General features: G+C 38.1%; 1 protein-coding gene across 6 annotated transcripts in view; it reads right to left on the bottom strand.

The window, feature by feature from the left end:
- KIAA0232 (KIAA0232 ortholog) overlaps positions 1-24,928 on the bottom strand; it is a 76,956-nt gene that overhangs the window by 17,360 nt on the left and 34,668 nt on the right. For 3 of the 6 annotated variants that reach the window (XR_011558659.1, XM_070746967.1, XM_070746969.1), the window contains exons 2-7: positions 24,260-24,764; positions 18,290-18,427; positions 15,887-15,953; positions 13,604-13,688; positions 8,135-11,375; positions 6,897-7,005 (exon numbers count right to left, since the gene is read on the bottom strand). Coding sequence is in view for 5 of the 6 variants with exons in the window: in XM_070746967.1 (XP_070603068.1) it covers positions 6,897-7,005; positions 8,135-11,375; positions 13,604-13,688; positions 15,887-15,953; positions 18,290-18,427; positions 24,260-24,490 (3,871 nt within the window). In the remaining variant the exon portion in view is untranslated. Of the gene's footprint in view, positions 1-6,896; positions 7,006-8,134; positions 11,376-13,603; positions 13,689-15,886; positions 15,954-18,289; positions 18,428-24,259; positions 24,765-24,928 lie in introns of those variants that run through there. The other 3 variants (XM_070746971.1, XM_070746970.1, XM_070746968.1) reach the window with 2 other exon arrangements.

The following is a 24,928-nucleotide window of genomic DNA, read 5'->3' as shown; positions in this document are numbered from 1 at the left end:
TTATAATTGCACTTCAGAAGGCTATCTTTCCTTCCATGCTGTTTAGGAAATAAGACAGAAAGAGAAAGAGAGGGAGGGAATGGGAGGACCAAGAAGGGAACAACTGTTACATGAGCTGTGCTGGCTGCTCATCTGCTTACAGGTCCAATCCAAGGTGTAGGGTATTGCCTTTAAAGCTCTGTGGCATGAGTCCAGGATATCTGTATCTTTCCTCAATGAGATCAGCCCACCCCATTCATTCTGCAGAAGGGAGCTACCTTGGACCCCAGCAGTCAAGAAGCTTCAGCTGATGGGGTCAGAAGAACTTTTTCTGTCATGGACCCAAACTTTGGAACATCTTGCCACCAGAGGTGAGACCTGCCCCTTTCTTTGTTTTTTTCTTTGTTTGTTCTTTCTTTCAGGAAAAGCCTTAAAACTTTGCTATATCAGTTGGTTGGAGGTGCAGAAGCAGAGAATGTACCAGCACTGCTCCATTCAAAATCTGTGGGGGGTTTTAGTTTGTTTTAATCCATAATTTTTATCTGTTTTTATATTTATAATTGTTTTTATATCTGTATGTTTTATTACACTATAAGCCTTTCTAAGTTGCTTGACTGGCAAAAAAGGGGGCATATAAATTAAATAAATAAACAAAGCATGTCATTTTGAAATGCATGTTTGCAATTAGGAAGTCATCCCCTTGCGGACAATTCACTAGATATAGCCATTACTAAATCAAATGAAATAACAGAAGTTATTCCACACGGAAAGCTATTCTACATAAACTATTCTTCAAGAATTGAAAAAAGGCCGATGATCCCAAGACAGAGAAGTCATTATCACAAAAAGAGAGTGCAGATCCTCTGACCCTCACTCTTCTGGAATACTGCAGGATGGAGAGCTATGTTTAAGAAATCGAAAGTGTATCAGCTTTCTAACTAATTTTGATTTTATCTTTTTACCAGAAAAATCGATGCAAGAACATCTACACAATCTTGCTGAGCCTCTGTTGGGAAATCAACCAAATAAGAGGTTGACTACTGATTTTCCCCAAAATTAAAATAAACCCTATCATAATAGTACAATTCAAGGCAAAGGCAGAGAGTTTATTTTAAATCACATTCTCTTCAGATGATGTTTACTTATTCCATTAAGTATAAAATCACAGAATAAGAACAAAAAATATGACAGACCCTAAAAAATTACCATTCCAAACTGGCAGCTAATCCACCTCAAATTCAAGCTATGCTAGATAATGATTTTAAATGCAAGAACAGGGTCAAGTGATCTGGCCTTTTGTACCATCCCCAATTTAGGAAAGTACAGGTAATCCTCAAGTCGTGAATGTAATAGAGCCTGCCCATTACATTTGTAAACCAAAGACTGGTTGGAGTGAATCCCGTTAAATGAATGGAAAAACTTCCTGCCTTCACCCATGCATTTGCTAATTAAATGCACGGGTTGTTAAGTGCATGAGGTATCTCAGGATGGGGAAGAAGATGGGGAGCCTAGTGCTTCTGACCATCCAAGGCCTCCCTCAATCCACTGAAGTATTGCATATTTACACCACCACCCCAATTTTACTTGACTAGGTCCACTTAACTTTTTTGAAGATCTAATGAGCTGTCTTCTCTCCAGCCTCGCTGCCATGGCTTCACCTTGGACAAAGGCTTGACGAAGCCTAAAAGGAGACTGCATCTATCCCTGCTCCGACCGTCTTTACAAAAAACCCTTGCTGCCGAAAATGGATCCCCACTGAAAATGGAGTCATAGCCATGTCCCTCACAGGCTCTGTTTTCAATGGCAAGGGATTTCTGCAAAGATGATCAGAGCCACAGGGAGATTGCATCCATCTAGGCTCTGGTTGTCTTTGCCAGCAAGAACGGAGTCCAGGAGGGATGCTTATCAGCAAAGGCTTTTTGCAAGGATGACCTAAAGTGGTGTGAGATCATACAAGACCAGCAGCGCTAGATCTTATGCTACTGATCTTGCCGTACTTTAGGCCTCTGTTCTCTGCAAATGCAGCGAAGGCCTGAAACAACAAAGTAGGCAAAGAAACCAAAAACTCACTAGATCTTTGTAAGGTAAGTTTAGTCTCCACAGCCCCAGAGCCCGTGGAGACATGGTAGAGAAGTGGGGTGGAGAATAAGGAGGACGAATGTTGCAGTGCCTGGTGAAGGACTGCTGGTGATACTGAAACATTCATAACTTCAGGACTGTGTCAGAAGTACTTGGCCGGGGGTGGGTGGGGTGGGGTGGGGGTTAACTTCAAATGGTCACTGAGTGAACTGTCATAACTTGAGGATTACCTGTAATTTGCTTCTACTATTAGAATTGCCTCAACTTTAGGATGGAAAATGCAATTATGCTGAACTTTGCCTTGCATAATGCAGTGTTTCCCAACCTTGGCAATTTGAATATATCTGGACTTCAGAATTCTGGGAGTTGAAGTCCAAATATCTTCAAGTTGCCAAGGTTGGGAAACATTGGCATAATGTATTGCTAAAATAGACAAAATATAATAAAATATCACGGAGCACTCCAGGGAAACAGATCGCAAAAATTTACTTTCCAGGCAGTTTCCAAAGTTAATAACTACATAGCCTTTTCATGAAGTTTCCTAAAGCATCTGAAAAAAATTATAATTATTACTTTCCCAAATTGTAATAATCTATCTTTGACTCTGTATCTTCAATTTAGGTGAAAAAAATCCAAGCTACTAACATAAATCCTCTGTTTAACCATGTAGATGTGGATCTTTGGTGTGGTAGGTTGGTCAGCAAAATTCTGACTATGGAAGGATTTTCAATTATTTATTTATTTATTTATTTGATTTTTATGCCGCCCTTCTCCTTAGACTCAGGGGGGCTTACAACAGAGCCAGCAATTACCCCCAACTAAGAACAGCTTGAAATGGAGATAATCTCACACATACATACAAACACACTCACCCATGAAATAACACTCAAGGTTTATGAATGTACAATGTGTTCTTATTTAAAAGGAATACTCCCCCAAATATAGTAGTGATTTATAGATTAAACTACCAGGAAAATCTTTGACCCAAAATTAAATTCTCCATAATAGATAGACAATTCATCATCCTCTTCTGAGGTACTCCTCAACTTATTACAACTGAGCCCAAAATGTATGTTGTTAAGTGAAATGCTTGTTAAGTGAATTTTGTCCCATTTTGCCACCTTACCACAGTTGTTAAATGAATCTTTGCAGTTGTTAAGTCAGTCGCATGATACCTAAGTGAATCCAGCTTCCCCACTGACTTCATTGACCTGACCTTGGGACACTGCAACCATCATCAATATAAACCTGCCAAGTATCTGAATTTTGATCATATGACCATGAAGATGCTCATATATCTGAAAAACTGTGATAAGCCCCCTTTTTCCATTGCCATAATGTTGGTCACTAAATTAACTGTTGTAAGTCAAGGATTACATGCATACATTTTATAGAAACAGCAAACTGTTCAAAGTACCAAAGTACAGTACAACTGGAACATAGTAACTGCTGCTTCAAAGTGGCCCAGTTTATGAATAATGAATTTCATAGAGCCTTTACTCGGCTGCGTGTTGCTTTATTTCACAAACTAGACTGGGCAAAAGATGGAATAAAAATCAATGGTGCCCATTTAAATCACTTAAGATTTGCAGATGATGTTCTCTTCACAAAACCCAGAAATACAAAACCTGCATAAAGCAGGAAAACCACTTGGCTTAAAAACAAACCTGGAAAGAAGCCAGATTATGTTTAATAAATTCACCAAAGAAAGAAAAAATATATATCTGGAGAAGAACTAGGCCTAGATGATCACTGCAATTATCTTGGCCAACAGATTTCAATGGAAGGTGATACAACAAAAGAAATTGAAAGATGTTTTAAATGTGGTTAACAAGCTAAGCGAAATTTTCAGGAACAACCTTCCCTATGCCTGAAAAGAAAAGTTTTCAATCAGTGAGTGCTACCTATTCTAACATGCCAATGAAACAGGGACATTAACATCACAATCGATACAAAAATTATCTAGCACAAAGAGCCATACCTATACTGTAAACTTAATATATATACAGTGGTACCTCAAGATATGAACCCCTCGTCTTACGAACAACTCGTGATACGAACCCGGGGTTCAGAAAAATTTTGCCTCTTCTTACGAACTTTTTTTGAGTTACAAACCGGCGTTCGGAGACTGCTGGGAAGCCGCGCGGCTGTTTTAAAAGGTGACAGCCGGGCGGCGGGGCTTCCCAGAAGCCTCCCGAACGCCGGTTCGTAACTCGAACAAAGTTCGTAAGAAGAGGCAAAATTTTTCTGAACCCCGGGTTCGGTTCGGGAGGTTGCTGGGAAGCCCCCCAGCCCAGCTGTCACCTTTTAAAACAGCCGCGCCGCTTCCCAGCTGTCTCCCGAAGCCGAACGCGGAAGTTTTCGGAGAGGGGCGGCATATAAATCCAATAAATTGAATTGAATTGAATTGAATTCAGGAGACAGCTGGGAAGCGGCGCGGCTGTTTTAAAAGGTCGCAGCCGGCCTGGGGGGCTTCCCAGCACCCCCCCTGAACCCCAAACCCGGGTTCGGGGGGGTGCTGGGAAGCCCCCCAGGTCGGCTATGACCTTTTAAAACAGCCGCGCCGCTTCCCATCTGTCTCCTGAAGCCGAACGGCAAAGCCGAACTTCCGCGTTCGGCTTCAGGAGACAGCTGGGAAGCGGCGCGGCTCTTTTAAAAGGTCGCAGCCGGGCTGGGGGGCTTCCCAGCACCCCCCCGAACCCGGGTTATATATCTGGATGCCGCTCTTGCCTGGCTTCCCCGCCCTTCGCCCGTGGCCAGCAGAAGAGGGGCGGGGAGCTGGGCAAGAGCGATCTTCTGCCGGCCATGGGCGAAGGGCGGGGAAGCCTCTTGCACCAGCTGCTACAGCCGCCGGCTTCCCCGCCCTTTGCCCATGGCCGGCAGAAGATCGCTCCGCTCGGTCGGCGGCTCCGGAGAGGCAGGAGCCGGGCACTGGCCTGCCTTTTGTTGTCCCCCCCCCCCGCCGCCGCCTGCTTCTCTCTCTCTCCTTCCCCGCGCCGCTGCTCCACTCAGTCGACGGCTCCGGAGAGGCAGGAGCCGGGCGCTGGCCTGCCTTTTGTCCCCCGCCGCCGCCACCCGCTGGCTGCGAGCGCTCTGCCAGGCGGCCAGGAGGCATTCAGAGCAAAGTGCATGGAGGAATGGGAAGCTGAAGCCACCAGCGTTTGAGCTTCCCATTCCTCCACGCCCTGAATGCCTCCTGGCTCAAGCGGGCGGCAGCAGACCGCCTTTGGGTTTTCGGCTCGGGGAGGAGGGAGTTAGGAAGGTCCTCCTGCTCCCCCCCGAGCCGAAAACCCAAAGGTAGTCTGCCGCCGCCGGCTTGAGCCAGGAGGCATTCAGGGCAAAGTGCGTGGAGGGTTTGGCGTTGGGGTTTGGCGTTTGGGTTCAGGAGGCTGCTGGGAAGCCTCCCGGCTGTTTTAAAGGTGACAGCCGTGCTGCAGGGCTTCCCAGCAGCCTCCCGAACCTCGAAATTTTGCCAAACTTCCGGGTTCGGGAGGCTGCTGGGAAGCCCCCCCGGCTGTTTTAAAAGGTGACAGCCGGGCGGCAGCGGTTTTTTGCGGGGGGGGGGGTTGTTGTTGCACGGATTAATTGACTTTACATTGTTTCCTATGGGAAACAATGTTTCGTCTTACGAACCTTTCATCTTACGAACCTCCCCCCGGAACCAATTAGGTTCGTATCTTGAGGTACCACTGTATATCAAGTTTATGTGGTCATACAGAGTGAATGAAAAAAGACTAAGTTGCCAAATAAATATCAAGGAAGAATGAATGAGCAAAAAGGAAAAGATCAAGAAAGTCATGAATGGATAGAGTTGTTAAAACTCTTAAAAAGAGAAAGATGGCAATTTTTTAAAAGAAAAGGCAAGATACAAAGTTGTGAAGAGAGGATAGTTTGCAAAGACATAAGAGTAAAATATGAAATTATAACGAATGGTGTTGGTATAAACTTGCTGTTGCTACTATTTCCTTTTTTCTCCTTTCAATTGGCTTCATATTTCTTACTCCTCTCCTACTTTTTACACATTCTGAAATAGATGAAAGCAAGCAGGACTAATTCCATATGCCTGCCTAGAAGGATATTTTTAGCAGTGTGGCTCATGTTAGTGCAGTGTGTTTTGAAAAAGGAGCTTCATTTCTTCAGAGACTTGTGGCTACTTGTGAAACGTATCTCAAAAACATTTTCAAGTTACTAAAAGTCCATCAATGCAGGGCTCCTGGTTTGACTTTATGCATAACAGCTTAAATGCTCTTTTCACATTTGAGCTGGAAAAGGAGAGATGGGAAAAGAAAAGCAGCCTTCAACAGTTGAAAAAGATGGCGGTTTAAATATGTAGAATGAATCACCTGTTAAATGTTTAAACCTATTAGAACCAAGAGTTGATTGAACAATACTTTTACTGACATATACATGCAATATTGGAGTACCCAAGCAGGACTAAGCTTCACAGCTGGCTAGCAGAAACTAATGCAGTTAACTATAGCTCATTCCCTTTCCCACAAAGCTCAGACCCTCCCCACCCCCAGTAACATTGCCACTCTTATTTCTCAATAGTCTTATTCCTTTGCACTCAAGTCTGATAGCAGGGAAAACAATACTACTTATTTGATAATAGTTAAGAACTAGTTTATCAAAATGTACCCACTTGATAAATTAATTAGCATCATCCTGCTATATGGAGAAACAATGACCACTAGTGAGAAAACAATGGAAGCACATGAAGGGACAATTTTTTTCAGATAATTAAGTGGCTTCCAGTTGAAACATCATCTGCATTCATCTTTTATCTAACTCAGCTGTAAAGTTTCAATCAATTACAAAGAAGACAAAGATACTGCTACCTTCATATTGTGAAGTAGGAAAGAGTGGAGTATAAAGAGCTTTCTCCCACCAGCACTGTTTTGCTTGATTGTAGCTTATTTTCTGAAGGTCACTACTCAATACAGGAAACTGTTTTGAGAATAATTATATTTTAGTTCAAAAACAATAGAAAATAATCCTACAGTATGATACTTATTCTAGAGAACATGAATCCAATTAAGTGTGATATTGTTTCAAGAAATTATGAAATGCTTCCATAACAGATGGTCTCAGTTAGTTCACCAAAGCATAAAGGTTTATGTTTAACTCAACTAAGATAAGTTCTTAATGGGGCTATTACTGCAGTATTAAAATTGAGTGTTCAAAATTTCTAATACTATTTCCACATAAACATTAAATGTTACATCAATATAATCTTGCATTTTTCTGTTCAATAACTTCTTTTTAATCTTTCCTCTGAAAGTTAAGAGTTAACACCTATTTTGATTAGTGAAATAAGTGCACACTGGAGACAACTATTACACATCCCATTAATTGCAAAAATCACCAACAGGTCCTAGACTGAGTCTCACTAAAATATCACTTGAAGCCAAGATTGCCAAATAAAGGCTATCATACTTTGGCCATGTCATGTGAGCTGACTCACTAAAAAGTCAATTACGCTGAGAGTGATCATCAGAACAAAAGAGAAGGGACTGCCCTAGCACCTGCTGGCTGGACATTATAAAGGATGATACCAGGATGACCCTGGAGGATCTGAAGGAGGTAGTGTGGGACAAAGAGACATGAAGTGTGCCAATCCATAGAGTAGCCAGGGGTCAGACATGACTGAATGGTTGACAACATTGAACAAATGCACAAAAGTAATGATGTATGTTTATTTGCAAGAAAAGGGGGAGGACTCAATGTAATAAAACCCTACCAGCTAAAGAAATGTGTCCCCCATATAAATTATTAGTGGGTTTCTCTTTCCCCTTCTATGTTAATTTTCAGAATAAGAATTGTATCACTTCTTCCAGGCACCTGAGAAAGTAGGAAGATGCTCAGTCAGAACACTTTTTTATTTCAAACATTAATTTTTGTGCAGGAAAAAATATTAAGATTGCACAGTAACAATTGGAAAAGGTTACCAAGTCTTGTGAAATCAGGAATACAACTTCCCGATATATATTTTAAAAGCATTAAATCCATTGAGTTATATATAATTTTACTGAAACCTGTAAATTATCTATACAATGCACAATACTCAAGGACATACCTCTTTCAGTTGCACTGATGAGCTTTCTTTACAACTGCAAGATTTGTCTTCCTCTTCTTGTGGCTCCACAACACTGCAGCTAGCTTCAGAATTTTTCACAGCTGTTGTATCTTGCACATTTTTCACACTGCATTCTAAGCAAGAACTCTCATTTTCTACCAGCAATATTCCAGCTGATTCTTCCTGGGAATCCAGAGATGTCTGTGCACTCTTTTCCATCCCACACTTTTTTAATGTACGAAAGAACTTCCCAGACTCAAGTTCTAATTTCCCATAATAATGCCCTTCTTTTTCTGCATCTTCTTCCAGTGGTTTGAGATCTGCTTGCGGATCATCAAATGGTTCAGCTTGAGAAGAGACAAGAATATTCCCCTCATCTTTCTCTGACTCAAAATCAGATTCACTTCCACCACATGGAGAAAGTTCAGATGCAGAAATGGGGCGAAAGTGAGTTCTAGGAGAAATCCTTATTGCTCTGTACTGCGTCCTCCCAGCACCACATATTCTAGGACGAAAAGCGTCTCTATCAGAATCAGAGCAAAGGATTGATTTGGGTTTAAAGCAAGGGCTGAAGGATGTAATTCCTTCTGGTTCAAATGTACATTCGACATGAAGAACTTGTGAAAATGGATTATTTAAGTCAAAGGAAGAGAAAGAATATTCAAGACCAGACTCTTCACCTTGAAAATTACTGCAAGCTTCTAACAAGTCTTCATGGAAGATAAAAGAAAAACCTCTATTTAATCCATGATCACCACATTTCAAATGCTCACTCTGCTCAAATGATACAAATGGTCTCCATAATTGTCTGTGACCAGGAGTAAAGCTATTTCCTGGTGTCATAAAGACATCTGTACCAGCTATTGTTACTACATCAGAAGCTGCACACTGTAGTAAGTTTCCTTTTGGGTGATTTGGGGGCACTATTGCCCATTCTGCATCACTGTTAAAAGTTTTCAGTTCCCCATACACACCACCAAGAATAAATGAACTTTCTTTATCTTGGTTAATATCCCATGATTTAGAGGGTGTAGTATAATCTCCACAATCTACTTCTGATAAATTGGTTGAAGCAAAACCTCTTTTCTCTAAATTTTCTTTCTGACCTTCCCAAAGATGGTATTCTGATCTTTGCACTGCTTTGCTTGGACCTTGGAGAATTTCTACCTTTGCATCATTTAAGCAGCAACAATAATGATTTACATCAGTTGGAAACAGTTCTTCTTCTATTCCTTCTATTTCTACAATTGCTGCAGAATTTTCATCTGCCATATTTGTCCAGATATCTTTCATAACTCCTGAGCCATAGTCATCTTCTTGCGGGCTATTGTCACTACATACTTGTGTAGTTTCATATTTTTTATCTTCTGTTTTTTGTTCTAACTGAATACCACAGACAGATTCTAATTTTGACTTTTTTGTGAAAATTAAAGTAGGTATTTCTCCTAAAGATCTTGTCTGTTCTTGGCAGGTTTCCTCCTGCAAAAAATCTACAATTTCTTCATCTATGTAACTTGAAGATACCCTGGGAACTATATAATTAATATCATCAGAGTTAAATTGAGGGGATTCTTCAAGTGGAATATTTAAAGTCTCATTGTCTGAACGTGTTTCTTCAGAATATGACCATGGGCTACAAGTTCTTGTTGACAGATTAGAACAGTGTTCATTTTCATCAAAGGCACTATTTTTGGTCCATATTAACAATCTTGACTGTGTTTTCCCAAACATACCAACATTGCTACTAGAATCTGTATTTTCATTTCCCAAATTTAGTTTTTCAAAAGGAAATGGTAAAACAGAATTACTGCATTGCACTTCAAACACTGAAAAAGAATTTAAACCAGACCCTTCATTAGTATCTGAAAACAGCTCTTGATTGCCTGCAAGCATGTATGAATTAAGCATTGTGCTGTCTAAGGGTGGGGAAAGTCTAACAGGAGAATCTCCTCCAAAACTTTCCCCATCTGCATCACCAGAGCTAGAAGTTGAACAGCACTCCCAAAATTGAGCTAAATTACTAAGATCTTGCAAGAACCACCCTTCCGCACTAGAAGTGGCCGAATCTGCCCATATTGCACTTTCCCCTTTCAATTCCATTCCATCAAACACTATGCAACATTCTGCCTCAAAATCAGTTCCTTCTTTGCTTTTCTGCCGAATCATATTCAAAATCCGACTTTCTCCTTGCATCTTGCCTGAGGCACCAGAATCCAACATGGATTGATCAATATCTACTTCATAGAAGTGTGTTAGTTCTGACAGATGAACACCATCTAAATGTATATCGTCCTCTGGTGGAGAACATATTGAGGTCCTAGTGAGGCCGATATCCTCATTTAAAACTGCAGGCATTTCCACAAAATGACCATCAATGAAAGTACCTGCTGCGAGGTATGTTTTATTAATATTATTGTTGTTACTAATGCAAAGACCTTGCACTGATTCAGCTAATTCTTTTACAGCCTCTGATGTTGCATCACATACATCTTCTTGCTTGTTGCGGTATGTCGTCTCCAGCTTACTTTTTCTACTCAGGGGAACAAAATATTCTGCAATTGGCTCAGTATACCACAAAGGCTCCTCCTTATACTCAGTTTCATTCCTGCTATCAAAATATAGCTCTTTTCTCTCATGGTTTCCACCTTCTCTTCGTCTAATTTCTTTTAGTGGCCGTTTACCTCTTTTACATAGTTGCTTGATGGATCCATTGCTGCTGCCAGGAATTTTCCTTTCAGTTTTTTCACCAGCTTTTGGCAAATACTTACTTTGTCCATTCCATCCTTTTTTACCCCGAGCCTCTCTTGTTTTATGCCTTATTTTTACATATTTTGTAGCTGCTTTTAATTCACCACGATTGCCACTAGAATTTGAACCTTCCTCACTGGAGCCAGAAGACCAGGATCCAAGACGTATCTTCCCCTCAGATTTATGCCGGAATTGCTTTTTGTATGAAACAGATTTTCCTTCAATACGATTTCCAAACTTATTCTCTTTTTCATCTTTGTCATTCTTTTCTGTGGCTCTCTCCTGAACAGATGCTTTGATACTATTTCTCTCTTTGGATGATTCATTTTCACTAATGCAATCCTTTGGAGATGATGTATCTGTGCTAGTTGCTGGGACAGTGGAAGATGAGGAGGTACTGGAGTAAGAACACACTTTGGATTTATTCCATACAGTCATGATTTCTTGCAAGCAAAATGGTTTCTGGGAAAGAGGTGGAAAAGCCTCATAATACCTGAGACAGAGAAAAAGACAAACATGCAGTGTCATGTTTTGGAGAGTCAGACCAAAAGGCAGTTACAAGACCAACTAAATATTAATGATTTTACTATCAACATTCACTTTTGTTTTTACAACACAAAATCTTACTAATCAATATATTATTTAACTCATCTCTAAGGAAAAAATAAACTATTACTGTACTTAATAAGTTAATAAGTTAAATATTGTCACTGTAGTTAAAATATACAATTACATATTTTTCCAATAAATATTAATACACAGTTAAAATATTTTATTGTTATTTGCTATCTGGGGATAGGTAATTCAACATTTCTGTTGAGTGCCAAGTTGGGAAAGATAATTTTCCTCCTTTTATATAAGAATAAGCTTGGTAGTTGTTCAACATATAAACTACAGAATTCTAAACTTATTTTCAAATCAACTGAAAGATCCTCATGGGCAGACAGTGTTGGTCTTTTAGAAAGACAACAAGATAAAATAGACAATAGTGTTGCTCTGCCACTATTGAACAGGTTTGTAACAACTATTTTACTGGAGGGATAAACTGTCTCTCTTTCCTCTTGCTTTGGTGTTTTGTACTGAGATCCTGCGAACTGAGAGGATTGAATTGTTGGTCTGGGACTAGAGCTGTTGCACCCCTTCAAAACCTGCGTTGATAGCTTCATCATTCACAGCTGGCTGATTCTGGAGTGATATTTCTTGATCTGGTTCCCTTTCACTGCAGAAAAACACTCACGGTAAAAACTCTTCAGCTCTCAAGGTTTCCAAATGCTGTAGTAAGCTTACATTGGTAAGATTTTTGAGAACTGATTTGATAATGTGCTTGAAACATCATCTAGCTTTGGCATAGTCAAGACCATGGCAACAAGCTCAGAATTAAAACTGTGTGTCTCCTAGTTCTTATTAATCTTAGCAGAGGATCAGTAAAATTAATGTTACCATGTTTCCCTGAAAATCCACCCTAATCAGAAAATAAGTCCTAGCTTGATTATTATACATTTGTCCATTAGGCTTTATTGAAGACCTCTGTAGCTGGTAACAGAGCTCCAGAGCGATCCAGAGCTCTGTTATCAACTAAAGAAGCCTTTCCTGAAAGTTTTTCCTAAAGGCCTCTGTAGCCGATAACAGACCTCCGGATCAATCCAGCTCTGTTATTGGCTACAGAGGCTTTCAGGAAAGCCTTGCTAGCCTTCCCCAAAAAAGAAGTTCCTGAAGGCTTCCGATAGTGAAAAAGAGGCCAGGGGTGAGGTGAGTCAATGGATGACTGTTGGCAAAAAAATATAAGACAGAGTCTTATTTTTGGGGAAACAAAGTAATAAAATCATCTCTCAAAGAAGGTCTTCCTTCCAGATCCAGTAACTGGAGGAGTCAGCTACATCTTGTGCTTTTTCTCACTCAATTTTCAGCCACTGATTGTGTAAAAAGTCCTTCCCAAATCAAGACACATATTGAAATTATTCTGCACTGGAAGTTGGATATGTCAAACATACTAGACTTACTCTAATGGCAAAATTGCTTTACAGACCATACCAACTTGTATTGTTTATATTGTATACTTTAAAGCAATTCCATTTGTTATCATATTTGTGCATGTGACAGAGCCTTAAGTTAGGAACATTAACTAAAGTTTGTAATTGACAACAAATAACGCCACAATTCTGCTCTGAAAAAACATGTAAAATAAACCAAAAATTATTTTTCCAAGAGTATTTGTATTGCTTGCATTCTGTATATCCCTTGCCCCCTAATTTCTTGGTGCCTCCATAGAAATGCAAGATGTCAGGGCACTATGCTGTAATGTTTCTAGGTTGTGACATGCTTCTCTATTCCTCAAGTTTATGAATCTGTGTCTCATTATTTCACTAAAAAACATAATTTCACAATAAAAACCTGAAGTTTTTATGTTGCATGTTACTGTTGAGGATAAAAATCATATGTTTTTATCCTCACTAAATAGAAAAGAAGCTATATTGGAATGAAAACAGTTGAAAACAGTTTGAATGAAAACATGAAAACAATAAAAACAATAAAAACCGTTCATCCAAACTAATACTATTTTTTTAAAAAAAAGTTTAATAATCAATTAAAAACATTTTAATAGAAAATGGTAGCTTGAATTCATTACTTCATGGCTAATACCATTGCAGAAAATATGCATGATTTTCCAATTTAGAAGAACAAAATAATTAAGAGGGTATTTTTTAAAGAAATGCAACATACATTTCTACTTGATCTTTTGCTGCAGGAGATAAATCTATTTCAGGAGGCAAAGCGTCCTCAAGTCTTTTTGAAATCTTCTCCTCTGCTATTTAAAAAAATCATTACAAAAATGAGATTCATTTTGAAATAAATACAAATATACAATCATTAATTCCATATTTGGGCCCACAAGCTTATGTTAAGAATGTATACACTGAATTTGCAAATGAATTAATTACATCATCCACATTTTTTAACAGCAAACTATTTCATCTGTTTGGATATTAGTAGGGCTGTTATTAAATTAGCTCTCACAAACAGTTTTAAACCATGAGTCTCATTATTTACAGTTTGTTCAAAATGCAGCATTTCAGGCAAATTCTGTCAACTGCCAGCAGTTTGATCCTAACTGTTTCAAAGTTAACTCAGACTTTCATCTTTCCAAGGATGGTAAAATGAGGACTCAAGTTGTTGAGGGCAATGTACTGACTCTGTAAACTGCTGAGAGAGCTATAAAGCACTATAAAGCAGTATATAAGTATAAATGCTATTGCTATTGCTAGTTCTCACATACGAATGTAATTAGCTTTACATTAGTCTTTTTATTTTACAGCATAATACAGAATTCTGAACTTAAACATTGTTTGAGGGATCAAAGTATAACCAACCGAAGTAACTTATTGTCACTGAAATTAGTTCTTTATACAGGGTGCGTTCCAAAAGTAATGCAATTTGTTTAAAAAAGTAATTTATAGAACAGATTTGCACAAACACTTAAAATTCTTCAAAGTACTGTTCTTGGACCTCTACATTTTTCCAGTATGCACCCTGGAAGGTCTTTGTCATGGCTGTTTGGATCTCTTCTAAGGAAGAAAAATGCGCCTTGCCATAACGCACTACGAGTCTGCGACTTCCTGACCAAACACCAGGTGCCAATGCTGCCCCACCCACCGCTATAGACCTGATGTCACCCCAGCAGACTTCTTTTTGTTCCCAGCCCTAAAAGGAACCCATTTTTCATCCATAAAAGAGATCTAATCAAGATGCCTTCCAGGGCGCGTACTGGTTATGACAGAGTCATTGGAAAAAATGTGTACAGGCCCAAGGACAGTACTTTGAAGAATTTTAAATGTTTGTGCAAATCTGTTCAATAAATTACTTACCAAAAAAAAATTGCATTACTTTTGGAACGCACTCTGTATAGCAAAGTAACTGTAATACAAATAACATGAATGTTATGCATGTCAACCAATGAATGGTGACTCAGTGATTAAAAGATGCCAGAGAATGTATGTGCTCCAGCAGTACAAGTTCCTCCATTGCATTATGGAATGAGTTCCCATCACTTGCTTCAGTCCCTGCCAATCTAGTAGTTTGAAAAATTGGAATCACTCTGATGAGAAAGGGTTGGGGTTCAAAACATGTTTTGCCACATACTCTGTGCTATTACTCTGTTGAATTATTTAGAATGAGTTATGTTCTGTTGGAACCACCCCGCTATTTTTCTCTCATGATGGCAAGACTGATTCTTTTGCTTCTCTAAAGCTAGCCATATCAGTCATATCAAGACTGGAGAGTAAACCTTATGAACTATAAATTATGACCTGAAGATTTTAAATGACTCATCTCTTGGGAATTTAGAAGGCAGGCTCTCTTTCCTGAGTCCCATGGACGTTCCCACATTGAAATTATTTAATTGTAATCATTTAATTTCAACATTTCACCTAGCCTCTAATTCAATCTAACTCAGAAATAAAAAATAGTTTTTAGTTAAGTGGCTAACTGCAGGAGCTGCACTAGCATCCCATTTCTTTAATTTCCTCCAAAGCTTTATTAAACAATTAATCATATCAGTGATTGATGCCCCCAAAGCATTAAATACTTTCCAAGTATTTCATCTCACATCCAGACTGCGCCCCACCTCCCATTACTACTGCAGAAATCCACAACCTGATCTCCCAAATTTAATAAAAGGATTGGAGGAGACTTGATAAGAGAATGATAGTGTTGTGTACTGGTATAATTTTTATGCATGATTTCTATGCACATTTCAATGAAAGAAACCACTCTGTAAAATCACTGTTTTTAAAAAGGCATACAAGATTAATCCAGCTAAATACTGTCCAATCATCCTATTAAGTTTAACAAGCAAATAATATGCCAAACATATGTATTAAAATTTAATGGATTCAGAGAAAAATCCTAGCCAAACTGCCTTCAGGCCAGGATTTTATATTTCTGATCAAGGAGCCATACTCTAGCTTAATATGTTACGAGAAATCTCATCCCAAAATGGAATCTCACCTTGTTCGCTCTGGAGATCTTTTAGCCTGGAACAAAGTTCCTCAACTAATGTCTCAATCCCAGAACTCTGCAATAAAATAAATAAATGAACTGAATTATTTATAGCTGAACTTTCATAAAATGCACGTCTAGTGATTATTTACATTGTTAAGAATGATGCAAAAAGTATTTGTAACAGTCTTTTTTATGCATTTGCAGTAAAATTAAAACATTCTTTTCCTCAATTTAATATCACTGATTTCCTCTAAATAGATAAACAGGATTATTGATCTCTAAGTAATGGGAAGAGTGGTTTTAAAGCCAAAATAAAATTAATGAAGCAAAAGAGTATATTGTTCCAAAGGTGCATTTTAAAAGGCAACTAGATTTTTATTTATTTTTCTTGAAGATGCTTTACATCTTATTCAAGAAGCTTCTTTAGTTCTAACTAACTGGTGGGGAACAGAAAGGATTTTTAGTCTTTGCAGTCAGCTAGATTAATACTCTGAGAGTCTGTTGAAATGACCTGGGGTTAATCTGTGTCCTCAGAGCCACCAGAATTAGAATGCAACAAGTGTGGAACTGTGAATTGAGAAGACAGGTGGTACTGTATCCTCCCCCTCTGTTGAGGGCTGTTCAATTTTAATATAGATAGAATCTTTGATTTCTCTTTCAAGCCAGTTGTTCTCTGTCTAGAATGTAAACCTTGCTGTCTTCAAAGGAGTGGCCTTTTTCTTTCAGGTGCAGATGGACTGCTGAGTTCTGTCTTGCTGCGTTTGTTCTTCTGTGTTTTTTACCATGCTTTGTGTAATGGTTGTTTTGCTTCTCCGGTGTACACGTCTTCACATGCCTCACTTCACTGTACCGAATATACAAAATTATTCTGTTTGTGTCTGGCTGTTTTGTCATTGACGTTGCACTAGCTTCCATCTTAGTGTTCCTGGTTCAAAGTGTACATGCGTGTTGGATTTGATGAAAATCCATGTGAGCATTTCTGATATTCCTGTATGGAATGATAATGATGCTCCTTTTGTATTTCTTTTCTTCTCCATTAGGGTTAAGGAACAACATTCCATTTGTTGCAGGAATATCAGAAAGGGCCATTAACAATCACACTGTCCCTTCAAAGATTTTAACGTGACATTTCCTTCAATTCTATGCCAATTTCACAAAGGCAACCATAAACAAATCCCTCTGCCTGAAATTTTAATACTAAAAAAATTAAGAACCAAAGGCATTAGTTATTACATACATAGCAATGATACAGTTAAGAAACAATGGTGTATTATCATTTTATAGTTCCATAAGTAATTTACAGTACTTTTATTCCTTTTTTGAGTTTAATTCATCTGATGATTTAAATTAATTTCATCACCAAAACATTAATAGAAAAACCTGAAGCTTAATGGAAATGGCCAAGCAAATAGCAGGATGGAAGAGTTCTCTCCTGAACCTTCCTGAAAAGAGCATAATTTAAATTAGTCTGCTGGATTAGGCTGTGCTGAAAAATACAATGGGACACCATCAAAATGTGCTATTTACCCATGTACAACAAAACATAGAACATAGAAACATAGAAGTCTGACGGCAGAAAAAGACCTCATGGTCCATCTAGTCTGCCCTTATACTATTTTCTGTATTTTATCTTAGGATGGATATATGTTTATCCCAGGCATGTTTAAATTCAGTTACTGTGGATTTATCTACCACATCTGCTGGAAGTTTGTTCCAAGGATCTACTACTCTTTCAGTAAAATAATATTTTCTCATGTTGCTTTTGATCTTTCCCCCAACTAACTTCAGATTGTGTCCCCTTGTTCTTGTGTTCACTTTCCTATTAAAAACACTTCCCTCCTGGACCTTATTTAACCCTTTAATATATTTAAATGTTTCGATCATGTCCCCCCTTTTCCTTCTGTCCTCCAGACTATACAGATTGAGTTCATTAAGTCTTTCCTGATACGTTTTATGCTTAAGACCTTCCACCATTCTTGTAGCCCGTCTTTGGACCCGTTCAATTTTGTCAATATCTTTTTGTAGGTGAGGTCTCCAGAACTGAACACAGTATTCTAAATGTGGTCTCACCATCATTCTATATAGTGGGATCAAAATCTCCCTCTTCCTGCTTGTTATACCTCTAGCTATGCGAGCATCTTAAGAACTGCGTATGGCTTACTTGTGGTCAGCCTATTTTAATCCTATTGTAAATGATTATGGATTTAAGTTTAATAAATGGCAAATGCAGAACTGAGCATATTCATATTAAATACAGATTCCATTCTATTCCATTTAATTACAGTATTTTGAAAATTATTTCCAAAATAACAATTTCAACTAGATTTAAAAAAAAAGAAAGTTATGCTGTTTTATATCACAATTAAGAATCAGAATTTAAACATAACTAACTATATTGTTAGTCCTTACTTCATCAGAAGCAGAGCGAAGACATTGAACAGCAGCCTGTTTCTTCATTTCTTCTAGTGTAAGATCAGAGCACTTTTTCTTACTTTTCCCCCATTTCTTGTAAGCTCCCTTTTCCCAGCCCAGGAAGATGTCATTCTCCTAAAAAAATGGAAAATCATAACAACTGCAATATTTTCTTGTATATTGTCTTTGCAACTCTTAATGACTTTTAAGGAAAACACTTGGGGACATATGAGTCTAGAAAGATTAACTCCAGATATATATTCTATGAACTTATTTACTACAATTCTTGGTTTTACATATATTTGACACTCTATACCCCATCCTTCCAAGATATTTCTCCAGTTTCATAATTTTTAATATTCAAAATGCAATGCAACATTTGTAATATTTATTGAAATTAGCAGCAGCAACATCTTAAATTAACAGATAGTAAAAGTGGGTAAAAACCAACTTACTGACTAGGAAAATTAAATTGACTTTATGTCAAGATGACACTAAAGCAGGAACTAATGCAGACTGTACTTCATTAACCAGAATATTAAACACCAAATAACAAAATTAATGAAACCAGAAACTAGGGACACAATGTTCAAGCTAAATGTACAACAACTGGAAAAAAACAGGACACAAAACAACTAAAGGCAAAACTGGGGGAGGGGAGATGAAAACAGTAAAGTTGTTCTTAGAATCTCTGGATGAGCAGATTTTGCTTCAAATGGAAAGGCTAAGGCAGATGTAATCCCAATCCAATATCATACTTATCCCGAGAAGAAGTAAAGAAAGTCCCTCATCCATGTAACAGAAAATATCAGCAATTTTTTATTACGTCACAGTCTCAAGTTGATAATTTTCTCCAATAAATAAATACATATAATGTTTTGACTTATTTGCTTCACTGGGTTCTCTTTACCTAGTTTTAAAACTTGCAAGGAGAACAGATTATATTTGATGCATATTTATGCAGAAATACTGTAAATTCAAAAGAATTCACAAACTTAAGCTCCAATGTGGACTGACCTTGCTAGTAAATGCAAGCAGTATCAAATCAAAGATACACAATTCAACATAAAAATCTTATCTATAGTTTGTAGTCATCTAAACTACTGGCTCTCATTAGTTTGGATAATTTCTTCTATGATTCAATCCTGCTTTTTAAAAAAGTTACTTAATATACAATTGTATCTTAAGTCCATTCTTCTTTCTACCCCTGAATTATATTGTAGCAAGTCTCCCATTTCTTGAGCAGAAAAGAAGCCACCACTTATCAGATGCTTGCTGCATAAATTGTACCAGAAATATTGCTTCTATGCAAGCTAGGTGTTAGAAATTACAGTAAATTATAATATTTAAAACAATTAAAATAAGAAATACTACACTAGAAAAAGGTTAAACAAAGCTATACATCAGAAAGACATACAGAAACAAAATGATAAAGCAGAGTCTGGCTTTCAAGTTTCAAAATTATCTATTTCCTCTGATTTTTCTATTTATTCTGTGGTACAGGTAGAACTGATGCAGGAAAAGAAAGTAACAACAAATTCTCTGCACCTAATTTATCATAGAAAGCAAATTACATCTCTGTACAACAATAAGCATTTCTATATTTACTAATATACAGTATACTGTATATACAATTTCTTCAACTGCATTAAACTTTGCAGAAAATTTATATATATAAATTTGTATGTATGTTTTTTCTGTTGGATCACCCTGGTATATTGAAGGAACATCACAGCTCCTTTTTGCCTCTAGGCCCAACCCAGGGCCATTTCAAGGTAGTTAATTTATTCATAGCCAACAAACTATGTTTTGTATGTACAGTGTGTGTATCTGTCACATGTTTTGGCTGAATATACATTTATATACATAAAAATTTTCTGCAAAGTATAATGCAGTTGAAGAAATGCTTCCTTTGAGGAACAAGAATTAAGATTTCTAGAAAGAAGCAGCAGAATATAACTAATTATATTTCAACATCTGCAAAAGTAATAAAACAAAAGCACATTTTGCAATTTGCATTGGTTGGCAATGTAGCCTACTTATTTAGCATTAAGGGGTGACAAGGAGGGCTATGAAAGTAACTGCATCACTGATGAATGCCTAAGAAAAAGACCTACCCAAAAATTTCTGAGACTCTCCCTTAGCACTGCATAAGTCTTCCCTAGGAAGACTGCAGCACAGAAAACAGAAAACAGAGATGAACTGGGAAGGGGGCAAAAAAGATGTAGCAGACAAGTGACATGTCAAACATTGTCTAAGAAAATTCCCAAGAATGTTTAATGTTTATATCATACTGCAAACATGAACTTTATAATAACTCAATATCAAATTCTTTCCTACAAATTATGATGAATTATAGAAAGAAAGTAATGAAAGTGACTGCAACACTATGATATAGAATACTTGAGTGCAGCTTTTAAATACATTTCCCAGCCATGATCTTTTTACGCTTGACAGCAAAGCAATGGGAGGCTTCAAAATGGAATGAGATAACGTGCCCTGACTGACTAGCCATGGGACAATTCACTATGGGATAACTCGCTGTAGCCAACTCGCCTCACGATAACTCAAGAGAGGGACTAGTAGAAGTGCAGTTCACCCTAGCCGCAAAACAAGGCTGCAATTCAATTGTCTCTCTCATGGTAAATTGGCCGGGGCGAGTTGGCCATAGTGAGTTTTCCTAACTTAAGTACTCACAAAACATTATCTGAAGAGTATCACATAAAGAATGGTGTGGAAAATAATCCTAATATAATATAAGCCAATATAGTGATAACAGCACTTTTGCGACTTATTGTTTAAAAAATATTTTAAGGAAGAGTGATTATTCCCAAAATAATAGCTTTTCCGGATCAAATCATGGGTTATTCACTTATATGAATGGTCTAATAAATGAGTAGTTACAAAGTTCCTATATACATTAAAAAACAGTAAATGAACATGAAAATAATACAAGATAATTAATATATAGGCCAGTAAGGGCAAAAAGCATAATTCTACACCCCAATACATAAAACACAATTTAAATAACTACAAAGTATAACAATGCTTGGGAGAAAAAAGTTTTAGTTTTCTTATTAAAAATACCTGTACATTTCATTAGTAAAATCCTGTCGCTAAAAAAGCCACCAATCTTATTTCACTTGAACAAAGTTTTCAGTTCTCTCACAATAACTAGTTTTCTACACCAAAGGTGGACAATCTTTAGCTTTTGATCTAACTTTAGAAATTCTCTGCAATTAACCATTCAAGATTTTTACCAACTGGAGAAGAAAAAGCCCACCCAGCTCTGAATTCAGCCCTTCTGACTGGGAGGGGTGAAGGCTTCCCAACTGTCTTTTACAACATAGAATTAGCATAGCTCAGGTGTCGGCAACCTGTGACCTAAGAGCCATATGTGGCTCTTTGACCCCTCTCCTGCGGCTTCTTGCCAATCCTGTCGCACAACCCGCTCTCTGTCCCAAGAAGACACAAGCCTCTCCGCAGAGCTGAGTGGCTGAAGCGCTCCTGGCATATTCTTCGTACTGCCTTTCCTCTGGTTGCTTTTTCTGATTCCACATCCTTTGCAGGTAGCTCAGCGGTCCCATTCGTGTTGGCTCAGGAAAGAGGGGAATGAATAGGAGCACCAGCCACCGTCACCGGATGCAGGAAAGGAAGACCTCCAGCTCTCCTGAGCGGCACAGGAGTCTCCTGCATGGAACAGCCTATTACTCAGGCTCCTCCTTGAGAGGAGTTGCCATCCCCACCGCTGCTGTGATCCCGGTGTGCATGCACGCAAGAGATGAGAGAGAGAAAAGGAAAGGACAAGGAAAGAACGAGAAGGAAAGAGGAAAGAAAGGAAACAGGGAAAGGAAGAAAAGAGGAAAGGCAAGAGGGCAGGGAAGGCAAGGCAAGAGGTTAGGGTTAGGATAGGAAATGAGAGAGGAAAGGAAAGGAAGGGAAGGAAAGAAAGAAAGAAGAGAGAGGGACAGGAAAAAGAGAAAGGAGAGTGAGGGACAGGGTGGATGGGAGGGAAAGTGTGTTTTCCCACAGAAAACACTGAGTGCCATGAAACCTGGGTAGGCGAGGCTGGGGGTCATGTAATTGGGTGGGAGTTACATTGAGCTGGCCACACCCATATTGGTTTTATGGTTCTTTTATATGGGAAACAGGTCCAAATAGCTCTTTGAGTGTTTAAGGTTACAGACCCCTGGCCTAGTTTCAGGAATATCCTATTCATTTAATATTATTAAGCAGAAATGCATATTGTAGAGCTTTTAAAATGAATAGCTTAAATGAAAAATACAAAACCAAGCACAGTGGTTTTCAAAGCATGTATATTCGGTACTTTACAGCACTCTACTGTTAGCTAGCTAAGAACCACACATATTTTAAGATGTTGGGTACAAAGCACATTCCCAAAGTAATTTGTTGTCCAGTCCAGCCTTCTCCTACTTCCGGACAGAAGGGAATTACTGGAGTATCAATTCAGATTTTTTAAAAAGCTGAATATGCATACACAAAAACACACTAATGTGTATGCCCACACACCTTGATACATGCACACATTAATGTACACATAATATTAGATGGGGTGGGAAACAAAGGAAATCCAATTAAAGTGGTGTATGAAAGCTGTATGTTATATGACTGAAACAGAATAAAAAAGCATTTGCATTTAACAAGTATAGGTAAATGGCTAGAAAATACATGGGAAGGTAAGGAATAACAGGAAGCAAAAGAACACCAGGAAAGTTGTGGGGAGTTAAATGAGAGCAATGGGATGTAGTAGTGATGAGGAAGGGAAAAACATAGAATGAAAAAAGAAGGTGATATCAGCATTCTGCAGAATACAACACATAGTTTGGAATGCAAAGAGAGAAGTTAGGGACAGTAATAAAAATGCAGCAAAAATAGAAGACAAGAATTGGAAGGTACACCAGGGGAAGAAAATAATTCAAGGGAATGGGAGCAAGGGACAGCAATGGGGCATAGGAACACAGCAAAATCAGGACAGTAGGACTGAGTTGTAGCATAGCAGAATGGGGCAAAGGGAGGCACACCAGTGGGAATGTGGCAGGGCACTGGATAAAGTTGGTTTCTGCCTGCAGTTTTTAAACTAGTATAATTCAAGCATGTTTTAAAACCGCAGTTTAGCACAGTGAAGAGTGACTTTTCTGTTCTTTACAATTATCTTTTTTAAAAGGATCTAAAAAGATTTAGCCCAGTTCACTAAAAACATTTAAGACTTTTAAATACAATGCCTTTCTAATAAAATATAGATAGCTCTAAACATATGAGTCTGCGGAGAGGGGCGGCATACAAATCTAATAAATAATAATAATAAATAATGATCACAATTGGACCCAAAGATAAATCTTGCTAAGTGAGACATTTGTTAGGTAAACTTTGCCCCATTTTACCTTTCTTGATTACAGTTGTTAAGCATATTACTGCAGTTGTTAATTACACAATTGTCAAGTGAATCTGGCTTCCTCAATGACTTTACTCGCCAGAAGGTCATAAAAAGTAATCATATGACCCTGGGACATTACAACCGTCATACGTATGAACCAGTTGCAAAGCACTGATCATGTGACAATAGTGATGCCAAAGTCATATGTATGAAAAACAATCATAAATCAGTGCTATTGTAACTCTGAACGATCACTAAATCAATGTTTATAAGTTGAGGACTACTTGTAGACATAGTACTAATTGTTAGATTTAAAATTATGTTTCTTAAAAGGTATGTCCCATCTACTAAACTGTATCAAATTATTTTTGAAGTTCAGTTTTACAAAGGCCTTCTGTGATTTGTCATGGTTATTTTATCAAACAACCCATGGAGTATATCAAACTTTTGGGTATATGCTTCAAACGTCCCATGTTTCCTTATCTAAAAATACGAAACCATTATAATAGCATACACAGATCATTTAAAACATACTTATTTTTCAGTCAAGCACATCTAAAATATGTAAATACCTGTTCCTGCAGATCGTAGTCATAATTATCATGCAGCAGAAGACTGAGGACATAGCGAGTATAAATCATGGCATCAATGCCACATTTTTCTAGCTCTTGTCCCAGCCAGGTCTGCACAGGGCCCAAAGCCTGAAGCAGAGACATTTCTGAAACAGATACAGGACCCAGACAGGAGCTTGAGGAGCTTTCAGATGGCAAACCATCCACAACAACTGTATAGACTAGGTGCATGAATCTAGGTGGCTTTCATCCTTAGAACATGAAGCATTTTCTGTAGATGATATTCCGTGGGAACCTGGAGGTGGATATTTTCACTCCAGTACAGAGGAGACACGCTTGACATCTAGGACAATCATTTATATTTGCTGGCAGTTAACAGTCTAAAGACAAGACCCACTCTTCAGGCATAACCAGAGTATACTAAATCTTAACAGGAAACACATGTTTATGTGCATTTTTCTACCTTAATTTCACATTGAAGCCAGATGTAAATCCCCAGCAGGACCTATAAAAAGGGGAAAAAAGAAATTGTGACTTTATTAAGAAAACAAATAGCAATTAATAACACACACACACACATACACTGCAGTAATCAAACTTGGCTTCCTATAAATGGACACCTACAATAAAAGACAAGCCTCACAGAAAGAATTAGACATGCACCTGCTT

The sequence above is a fragment of the Erythrolamprus reginae genome, chromosome 3, assembly GCF_031021105.1.
Source record: "Erythrolamprus reginae isolate rEryReg1 chromosome 3, rEryReg1.hap1, whole genome shotgun sequence".
NCBI lineage: Eukaryota > Metazoa > Chordata > Lepidosauria > Squamata > Dipsadidae > Erythrolamprus > Erythrolamprus reginae.
This window is presented reverse-complemented; position numbering and strand designations above follow the sequence as displayed.